Raw genomic sequence first — 11,200 nt, 5'->3', positions numbered from 1 at the left:
GGGGGGTGGGGGAATGTTTTTCCACCCGAGTCCCGGCTGGGGTGCGGGGTTCGGCAGGTCCGCTCTCTGCCGGGGTCCCCCCGCGGCCGGGCTGGGCAGCCGGACCAAGCCCCAGCCCCACGGAACGCGCTGGGAAACCAAGGGAAAAGGGAGCCTGGATTGGGATCCGCGTGTCCCCGCCGCCCTCATGTGATGCTGCGGCTCCGCAGCGTGGGGAGAGCACCCGCACTCGGGACGCTGCTCGTGTCTTGGGCAAAACCCATTTCACGATGAGAGGGAGCACGCTGGGGCTTGTTGGCAGAGATTGCCCAACGGCGGTGCTGATTTAAGTCTCGAATTCAGAGCTGAGTTGGTGTTTTGTCTGATAACTGCCCTCAGCTTTAGAGGAAGTCACCTTGCACAAGGAAAGCCCTTCCACTGCTCCTGCCGGGGCTGACATTTATGGTACCAAATCCGGTTAGGGCTGCTTTACTTAATCCCTGGGCTCCCTCTTACAGCATTGCATAAACGGCATTAGAGCTATCTTCAACTCTTCCTCTGTCACTTGCTGTATCTTTAAGGGTTTTTTTTAAAACCTTCAGTTTTGTCCTTCACTCCTTCAGCCACATCATCTTTGTCACACAGTCCCTGTTCTCATCCGTGCTGTTTCTTGCACCTTTTACATCTGGAAATTTACTGACAAAGCTACACAGCTCTCCTGAATCCCACTGGGATGTGACATGGGAACGGATAAAAACCGCTCATTGGCCGTTTAAAATTGGGATCTTGTTTAGTAACTGAACTTTAACAGTAGCTGTAACATTTTATGGTTTGATTCCAGTGCTTCATTCCTAGATTCTTGCTTGTTCCCTTATTACGTCAGACTTCTATTCTAGCCTGCAAGATCACTGCAAGAGCATTGGGAAAGGAAGCTTCTTGATTTTGCTCAATCAATCTGTTGTGCAAATAAAAAGCAGCCACGAACCTGCACAGCACAACTCAGCACTTAAGATTTGCAAATTCACTGAGTTTTATTGTCTAGTTCATTAATGTCAGTATATCCACTTATGAACTATTAAAAGCTTTTATTGCTGTTTATATATGGCATTTCATTGTTTTTATCAAGTATAAATGAAACAGGAATGAGCACAAAAGTGTGCAGGACAACACTGATGATTAAAATGTCTACTCTAAGACAGCCCTTTTGGATGGCCTATATAAAATTTCTGATGGGATATTAGAATGGCACTGGATCTGAGTAATGGAAGTGAATTTTGTACAGTCTGTAGGATGTGAGAGCTTGGGAAAATGGCTTTTCTCAAATCAAAAGAGCTGTGTTTTTATCAGACAGCAGGGATCAAATTGCTGCACGTGAACCCTTGATTTTTCAATCCGTTTCTTCAGATTCTAGCTGGTAGGATAAAAGGGAAAACTTTCTGGCAAAACTAATCTAGGCCAACTTGAAACAAATACTGTTTTCTGACTCTGTCCTGGAATCTCTCACTTTCTTAGGGCCATAAAGAAAAAACATCTGTGGAGTTACTTTTCCACATTGTTTTCCTTCGGTTTATTTAAGGCAAAAACCAAGGACTACACATACTATTCCAGATAACTCTTCCATCAGTACTGAGTGTATTGGAAGCCATTTAGAGAGTGTTTGGGAGGTGCTTGCATAGCCATTATCCTCCTCCATGAACAGTCCTCAGGGTAGTTTAACTTCTTGAGCTGTTACTATTGTATCTTTTTGTAGTGTATTCATATTTTACAATTTTACTGCTTTTTTGGAGGGAAGCTGAGGGGGCATAAGCTCTGTGTTTCTTTCAGATTTCCCTCAAATACAGTTCAATGTAAGGATGGTGCAGAGTTTTTACACCGTGGCTAACTCAAAACTTTTAAAAGAAGCCTTCATTTCTTTTTCTCTTTAACAGGGAAGGATTTTGGAGAAGACTGGGCTTTGCAGTCAAATAACTTTTGGCCGATACGTGCGACAGGGACGGAAACTAGGGCTGGATCCAAAGCTCTTGATCCAGGATCTGCAGTTTAACAAAGTACCTGTGAGGTTTTATCAGCCTAAAGCTACCTCTGATCGGCGAAGGAGAGGTATCATCTTCTTCCATGGAGGAGGCTGGGTGTTTGGAAGTCTGGGTAAGATATTTGCTAGAGGAATGACAGTAATGTAGAAAGAACATTCTCATCTTTTTTTATAAAATTGAAATAAGAGGAGGTTTAAGCATGTTATTTGGGAAGGAGTCTGAAGAAAAATACATGCCTTTCTGGAATGAACATACTCTAGCTGTCTCACAGATGAGGGCAATGGCAAAGCACTAATGCAAGTCTTTCTTTTCCAGATACCTATGAAAAAGTGTGTCGCTACCTATCCAGGGAAAGTGAATCAGTAGTTGTATCAGTTCAGTAAGTGAACCCTACCCTGTTCTGTTGACTGGAGATGATTGTTGCTGTGGTGCCAAAGCAGTGCTGCACTGGTTTTGCAGATGGTCTTTTTTTTGCAGAAATTTCTGTAGAATTCACTTAAGGTCATAAAGAGACAGTGATAATGGAGATTTCACAGCTCTTAACTGTTCATGCCCTGATATACTCAGAAAAGACCCAAATGGCAATATTTGACACACTGAGATAAACCTATAAAAGCCAATGAAAAACTTAGGTAAAAAAAAATCTTCCTTGTGCTGAACATGTGAACATGTAATAAGATGCTCTAAACAACTGTGATTTGTAGAAGAGAGAACAGTCACACTGCATTACTCCCATTTTACACCTAGAAGGCAGAGACACAAAATAATGAAATTATCATGTCAGGAATACACAGGGAGTTTTCATCAGGACAAAGAAATGTGCGAAGTCTTGGCCAGACTCTTAGTCAGAAGACTCCTACTTTACTGAGTCCTTGTGATTGAATACACAGTTTACAGCTTAACTGCAAAATATTATAGGGCTGGAAGACAGCGTAAGCTACCATTTTGTGGTTAATATTAATGAAATTTCCTTCTCTTGTCTCTTTTTGTGCACTAGGTACCGCTTAGCTCCTGAGCACACCTACCCTGCTGCGTACGAAGACTGTCTCAATGCCACCATCCACTTCATGAAGGACATCGAGCACTATGGCGTGGATCCTGCCAATGTCATTGTCTGTGGGGACAGTGCTGGGGGCAATCTAGCAGCTGCTGTTAGCCAGACCCTGGCAGGCAGAACAGACCTCCCCAAACTACGTGCCCAGATCTTGATCTACCCAGGCCTTCAGGCACTGGACTTCAATTTACCATCCTATCATCAGAATCGGGGAGTCCCTCTCTTGTTCCGAGAACGTGCTGCTTTCTTTGCTTTGCAGTACCTAAATGGGGATGCATTGCATGTGCAAGAGGTCTTGGAGGGCTCTCATATTCCTCCAGATATGAGGCTGAAGTACAAGAAGTGGGTGAGTCCAGATAACATCCCTGAAAAATTTAAGGTCCGAGGTGTGAAGCCGCTTAGGCCCACTGATTTTATAGCAGAAGTTTACGAGACAGTGAAAAGATTCTGCGAGCCCAACCTGTGTCCTCTGTTGGCTGAAGATGCTGTTGTTCACCAGCTGCCTGAGTCTTTCATCTTGACTTGTGAGTATGATGTGCTCAGAGATGATGGCTTGCTTTACAAGAAGAGACTGGAGGACAACGGTGTTCGAGTGACCTGGTACCACCTTGAGGATGGATTCCATGGAATCATAAGCCTATACGATTACTGTGGTTTCTCATTTCCATCTGGGAAAAGGGGGTTGGACAGTGTTGTCACCTTCCTAAAAGGCTTATAGTAACCATCTTAGATTCAAAGAGTCTGTTCATGCCTCAACCTAGGAAAATATCTTTTTAGGATATTTAATATCAGGTGATGGGTAGTCAATCAAGGGCAGCCATTAACAACGAAAAACAAGGCTCATGAGAACCTCATTCCAGCTATTAGTTGGAACATGGAATATGCAAACCTTATGCAAGCTTGTACCATGCTGCAAGCTCTTTAGCTCTGTCAATAAAGAAGAACATTAGTCTGCATGGACATCCTGGTTTGTCCCACTTGTTTGAAATAAAGTGTGTGTCTATGAAGAGAGAATGTGTGTTGTGCAGGTGCATGTGGTGTGTTTGGACAGAGGAGGATGTCACATATATCACAACGCTGTGCTCTGATTCTGAACTGTACTAGAGAAAAAGCCACCAGACTTCAGTGGGTCAGGAACCACTCTTTTGCTCAACAGTAAATATGATGCAACCTAGAATGTGGTTACTGGCACGACCATCACCATGGGGACAGCAAACAAATGGGTCTAGGACCCAGCAGTTCCACACATTACTCATGTCTCAGCACTCAGGCTGGCAGGAGTGAAGCCCCTTTCTGTACTAGTGTCAGTACTGGAGCACTGAATAATCTCTCACCTGCATAAGTTGAAGGATAGCTCCAACACCTAGGGAGGGTAATGCTGGTGAGGAAAAAATATAATATTAGAATGCAAGGAAATGGAGACGAATGGTGGAAAATTCAACCCAAATACTCTTCTAGAGTTCTCATTGGAAACTGGCTGGAACAGAGGAAAACGGTAAGAGCAGGAAGGAAGTGTGAGAGCAGGATTAGAGCATGTCAGAACCAATGCTGTGCAGGTACTGTACTACTGCAGTCATAAACCAGAGCCCAGGCTCATCTTGGAAGAGTACTAACAAGGAGAAGGATAAACACCTTGCTTGCCCTACATTAATTCATTTGATTTATGATCTGCCACCTCTAAGCCGGGATAGAGGCAACACCTGAGCATGGGTCACACTGTGTAGTTCACACCAAACAGAACATTACCCAACTGAAAATGGTCTAGCACTTTATGGCAATCACTTCACACTGTTATTACTGCTTAATAATATATACCAATATTACAGAAGAGAAGCTTCGTTAGCTCTTCCAGAAGTTAATACTTATTATTAAGAGTATCAGAGGCTCTTTAATAATTTGGGTATTGGTTTAATATGCTTGCATAAACAAGAGCTTTGCTAGCAGAGCTGCTTGAGAGCAGAGCAATATTTTATCATTAGACATTTAACTGTCAAAACATGCCAGGTAGGTTCAACAGTGGAATTGTTAGGGCAAATCCTCCTGACTCTGCTAAAATTACTTTCTTTAGTTGTTGGATTTTAAATTTTTTTTTAATGGCTCAAAATGCTAGACTATATTGTAGAGAGTTGGCTGCTGCAGCAGAAGTAGGAACAAAGGGATAAAACAAAAAGGGTTTATTTGTCCATTTCAGATGGTAGTTCACATGGCAGGTGAAAGTATTTCACATCAAACCATGAATAATTTTTCAAGAGCTGTACAGTTTATTTACACCAAGGAATCAATCCAGAATTTTACAATGGTTGATTATAGCAGCTGACTTTAATATCTGAGAAAAAAGTAAATAGCACAGTGTTCTTTCCAAACAAGTGCATTTTAAATGTGTAGATGAGGAAAGCAGCACTGGAACAAAGCTGCTGTGATGGTCAGATTGCCTTGGCTCTACTGAGTGTTGTGTTATCTCTCTAGTTTATGAAAGACAGTGGGAAACTCGGCAGCAGCATATACAAAACAGACTTCACTTGGTCCCCACCGCAGCCTCCAGACCAAGCACTAAAGAAATACATGATGGGAAAGCATGAGGTAAGTAAAAGAAATGTCAAATGGAGAGCTGTGGGACGCCAGCATTTCAAACAGCAATGAACTTGGACTAATACTTAAATCATATTTTACACCCTGAAAAAACTGTATGTGTAGTAGAAGGCACTTCAGGTCTGTGGCCAATTTACAGGACCCAGAGCTCCCCTCTATCCCCTGCTGACTGAAGCAGGATGCCTGTCACATACTTCTTGGTACTCCCTGGATATTTCCCAGTCTCTGCCTCAGAGGGTGACCAGGGCACATGAAGAAATCCAGTGTGCTACTACCAGCTAGGACTGGGAATTGTGTCTTCAGGACATTCCCTGGGGTAGGATGTGAACTTGTTGGTAAAAGAGGATTATTTTCATCAGCACATCTCTGCTTAACAGGAATGAACTGCACGTCAGTAAGTCCCAGATCTTTCACAACAATACTTTTCCCACAACTATCATCCCATAGAATGTCCCTTCCTCCAAGGTGCCTCTCTAGCCCCTAATATTATTCTCATTCTCTCCTGACAGACAGTTGGAAGGTAGTGTATCTAATACTAACACGCAATTAAACACTTAAGCAGCACAAGCTGTCATTTGCAGTCTTCTTTAATGCAAATCCATGATGCATGTGTTGAAATCAGACTAAGATCTCATGGCAGACAGATGTAGTTGCTTAATTCAACTGGAAATTTACTTTACTTGAAATGGAGATGCCCTTGTTTACAGGGATTAAATGATAAGTCATGTAAATACTGATAGAGCTTTGTGTTATCACTGGCAGTACAGCCTGACTCCAGAGCATGCAAAGCCAGCTGAATGCTCTGTGCAAAGACAACCAGCATGGTTTGACATACATCTCATTTCAGGCCCTGCCACTGCAGCACTCCCTCATCTGTCATGGGGAGCCAAGAAGAAGAAATCTAGTCTCAGAGTATGAGGATAAATACAACAGGCATGGACACAACCCCCTGCTGCCTCCCCTCCGCCACTGGAATGGACGCAAGCTTTCCTGGGTTCCTCAGAAAACAGATTTCCCCATTCTTGGTAGTTTTTGGCATTATTAATTCCAACAGCTGGAACATGGTGCAGTGCTCAATATATACACTTAGAGGCAGGAACCTCCTTCTGTTTTAATTCTGAAGATGGATCTTGTGGTGACTTTTAACTAGTTTCTTACCCAGCCACTAGCTTATTTTTTTTTAACTCATAAAGTGGAAATGTTATCCATACAACAATACTTAATCACCACCAGGGAAGGGTAGTGTCAGTGAAGAGATTTCTCTCCCCTACGCAATAATGGACCAGCTGAAAAGAAGGGGAGCTGTGAGAAGCAGGAGAATTCATAGAGTATTATTATGTTTCTGAATTTAAGTGACATGTGCAGCTTGGCTAACTTTTAAAATAGCTACCAGAGAGACTATGAAGAATCAGGGCTCCTTACATTTATACCAATACTGCTGTCCTGTTGATATCAGTGATCTTCCCTTCCAGCCAGAGGGCAGACATACATGCCCTGGGAACAGAAAAGATGTTTTGGCCTTAATCTGTTGTCAAAATAGTACAGATATTCCCTGTGACAACTGTGCAGTAAAAACACAGGGTCCAAACTTTTAAGTCTATAATTTCTAACATTTAATAATTTCCTGTCTCAGAACCACCCACCAACTATGGCCTCTATGAGCACGTGATGGAAAAATGGAACAAGGAAGAACAAGTGATGAAGAGTGTCTACACCATTTCCTACAAAAGACCACCAGATTCTGCTTTTGTTCGTCCGCTGAATGTAGCAGCTCAAACTCACACCTTCATTTCCAACCAGGGAGACCTTCCCCAAAACGTTAGTAGAATCCTCAACTATGAGGGGGTCAGAAATATCTGCAAGCCATTGGCCAACTGGTGAGAGATAGAAGAGCAGGGGACACCTATGTGTAAACTGCTTAGGGTGATCTTAAGTCCTACTTTATATAGCCTGTTGCTCCTACACGTAAGCATGATCTGTTCCATGTGGAAGGAGTGAGAATTAGGTTAGAGAGGCTGTCTTGCCTGCTCTTTGGAGCAAGTTGCTGGATTACAGTCTGACCTAAAAGTGGCTGGGAAAATGTCAGAAGATATATTAAATCACTTAAACCAAAATTTTCATCTGTTTATTTCTATTCAGTTGCAGTAAGAAAAAAAACAGAGTGGGATTGAACATGAAAGCATGTGAATATCTTAATTGCTTTGTCCTTAGTTGTTTTTTTTTTTAATTATTATTTTCACACAGCCTGCTGTATGTTTATTTGAAGAAAGAGGAGCAAAAGAAACCTGTGTTATTCCATATGTCTGAAATATCCAAGAATAAACAGATGAAATGGCTGCATACCTAAGGACAAGGTGAACCAAGGTTTCTCCCAGTGCAGTAAGCAAGCAGACCTTGACTGCCCTTGGTTTGTGTACTGAATGGCACTTAACAGCAGATAAGCTGCAAAGTGAGCTACATTAGCTGACCTTACAATTCCAATCAGCAAATCCAGAAGAAATATCTGTAGGTCACTCTGATGCTTTACTCAGATGAGAAAGTATGTGAACCACTTCTGTGCAATGTGCTGTCAAAAGTCTAAACTCTTATTAAACTGATGGGCAAATTCTGCATTTAAATCACATTTGGTCCAGAGGAAATTTTTGCAAACTTCAGCTGCTATTGGTCTGAGGCTCAATAATAAACTTGCTGCAAGTTAAAGGCTTAGATTAAATATACCTAGAATTAATGCATATTTATCTCTTCATCACTTTTGCTCAAGATTAGCAATCATGTAATTATTGTTAGGAAGAAGATAAAGCATATACCTTAGTCTTGGCATGGCCAAGCCTCTGGCCATGGTCTGTACAGCATTTTACCTCTGCAACATTTCAGTCCCTGTGATTTAGGTTTGCTTTTTCAAGGTTAGATTTTCAGCTGAAGGACACAGAGAATTCAGGCGTGTGTGTAGAGCACCAGTGGCACCTACTGGCAAAGGGATTCTTCACTAATCTGTGAGAAATCCTGCAACATCTGCAGGAGAGGTATGCAGACCTTCAGCTGGTTGCAGGAATGAGAAAGCAGCGTTGTTAATGAAATCTTTAGAGATACAAGAGCCCTGATGATTAGATAAGTATTATATGGCGTTGTGGGTTTGGTGTTTTGGGGTTTTTTTTGCTTCAAAGTCCCAAGGAGATCAAAGACAAATAGAAAAAATTGAAAGCAAAATAGGTGAAAGTAGTTACTGAAACACAGCCAGCTATTGGTGCTGTGTTATAAAAAAAAATCTTGAAAAATATCTTTAAAATCACCCATAAAGAAGGCATGCCTTCCAGTGGGAATAAAAATGAGTGGATACAGAAATTCTTGTATCCACAAGGAAGTCCATCCAGATTAGTTTTATTGCCAATATGACTATTAAAAAGCATATTTTTCTGTTTGTTACCCATGTGCTAATATTTTTAGGAAAATACCGATCAGGCATCTTAATAGCCCATGTAATATTTGGAATGCAACGTACACAATTATACAAAGGTAGCCTTCATTTCACATAACTATCAATTTGCTTAAAAATCTGGTCATCAGTCGTTCCTAATTATGACATATTTATAGTAAATGAAACATTGATTATTATTATCTACAGTGCTTCTAAAACCAAAGCTCATGTATAGAAAGAAATTACCAGCTTGATGGACAGGGAATTATTGAGATGCACAAGGACCACCTAGAAAATCTGTATGAAAACATTAATTCCAAATCTGTAAACTGGCTGGGCAGGGCTGCCCCAGAACAGGTCTGATCTGTCCAATTGCTATTGAGTAATTTACAAGTAAAATATAAGACTGTGACAGCCAAAGGAACGAAGCAAAGCACACCAGCTAACTGGAAGAAATGCATTTTGATAGAAAGCTTCTTAAATAGAAAAACGCACAACTCTACAATTCATGCCAGTTGGATTTGTAATACCCAGTAGCAAAATATCTGCTTTGAACTGTTTAACTAATCAGCTGTTTTCGCTTCAGCAAGACTAACTGTACACCAGAGAAATCTAGTTAGGTTTTTGGTGACTGAAGCCTTGAGCTGAACTCCTGACAGAAAGAGTCAGATCTGAGTTCAGTGAAGGTGCAATAAAACACCAACCAGCCAGTAACAAAACCTGACTGAATGAATCTTGAGCACATTCCTCAAATATTGTGTAAGACAAAATTTCAGACAGAATAGTACTAATAATCAAGCTTCCCCCCACCCCCCTTTTATTTTTTTCCTACCAAATGTAGTTTGGATTATTCCAGATAGAATCCCCAAAACCAAAAGCAATGCTGCAAACACAAGGCTACCCCAAGAATACCTCACTGATATTTTCTTGCTGACCATTTTGATTGGTTTGGGTTGGAAGGGACCTTAAAGATCATCTTAGATCCAAACACCCTGCATGGGGGCACATGGGCAGGGAGATCTCCCACTAGACCAGGCTGCTCAGATCCCCATCCAATAGGTCCTCTGACTGGGATTCAGACTCACCCTGCTCCCTTAAGAATATAAAAAAAGCTGTCTTTGATGGCAGTTACACAGGGTGCATGTATCTGGCAAAGCTTGTTGAATATTTAAACGTGTATTTTTCATATTGGTGATGAAAACACCAAGTTGCCATTAGTAAGTAGCCTTTCCCTTTGAAGAATTTTTGTAGTGTTTGTTGCACTGAGCTGAACTGATCAGCTCTGAAAAGGCATCGTGGCAAAACCATCCAATTTATACTCTTTTTTTCCCCCCTCAATAAGTCTAAGCAATCTATACAGATTTAATTTGCCATACACTTATGATTGTAATCCTACTGCCATACAGGGTTGTAACAGAAGTTACTTCCTCACAGAAGTCCTACTGCCCACCAGCAGGAACTACAGCTCCCAGCAAGATTTTCATCCAAGAAAGCAAACACCTGAAACAAAGTGCTGTATCACACAGCTCTTACTAGTGGCACAGAGGACCAGGCAGGGATATCCTCCTACTGGTTTCAGTAAGACTAAGTTAACCATTAAACAGGGTCAGGCCCTTCTTACCCACCTAGGTAAAGAATGCTTGAACTCCCCAAAATGTGACACATTCTTTATGGATGCATCTTACTTAATCTATACACCACATTGACATTTCAAAGGAGCCACTTGTCTTCAAGAATAGATAAAAGCCACAAAAATGTGTCATGAACCTGATTTGTGCTCTGAGCTGTCTCTAATGAAGACGTGCCCTTGGTTCTTTGATTCTGGTCTTGTTTTCTTAGGATTTAAAATCTACACAAGATCAAAAGGTTATTTGTGGGAATTAATTCACAAAGGACTAAGTTTAGGATCTTGAAGAACTGCTGTAGAATAGAATTGTATTTTTCTATAGGTAACTGTGAGGCAGCCCCTAAGCTATTGGTATAGAGAGGAACCCTGTTGTGACAGCTTGTAAAGGAAACTATTTTGTAGTTGCAGTGATGGGAGCATTTCACTCTGGGTATGGAAAGCCTTGAGTTCTGTTCAACAATGACCCATAAAGAAATTGTTACATAAAGAATATACTAGTTGTT

At 41.4% G+C, this 11,200-nt stretch overlaps 2 protein-coding genes across 2 annotated transcripts; both read left to right on the top strand.

Moving 5' to 3' along the window:
* The first annotated feature begins 1,832 nt into the window (after positions 1 to 1,832).
* On the top strand, positions 1,833 to 4,077 carry LOC104395522 (arylacetamide deacetylase-like 4). Its single transcript, XM_010005229.1, is given in 3 exon segments — positions 1,833 to 2,124; positions 2,328 to 2,391; positions 3,010 to 4,077. Coding segments are annotated over 3 exon segments (1,131 nt in total). The 3' UTR covers positions 3,785 to 4,077.
* On the top strand, positions 3,941 to 7,568 carry LOC104395521 (chromosome unknown open reading frame, human C1orf158). Its single transcript, XM_010005228.1, is given in 6 exon segments — positions 3,941 to 3,968; positions 4,434 to 4,561; positions 5,533 to 5,646; positions 6,503 to 6,680; positions 7,289 to 7,492; positions 7,495 to 7,568. Coding segments are annotated over 6 exon segments (726 nt in total).
* Positions 7,569 to 11,200: the final 3,632 nt, after the last annotated feature.

The sequence above is a fragment of the Chaetura pelagica genome, unplaced genomic scaffold (assembly GCF_000747805.2).
Source record: "Chaetura pelagica isolate M959 unplaced genomic scaffold, ChaPel_1.0 scaffold159, whole genome shotgun sequence".
NCBI classification, from domain to species: Eukaryota; Metazoa; Chordata; class Aves; order Apodiformes; family Apodidae; genus Chaetura; species Chaetura pelagica.
The sequence above is the reverse complement of the archived record's forward strand: the minus strand, read 5'-3'. Positions and strand labels throughout refer to the sequence as shown.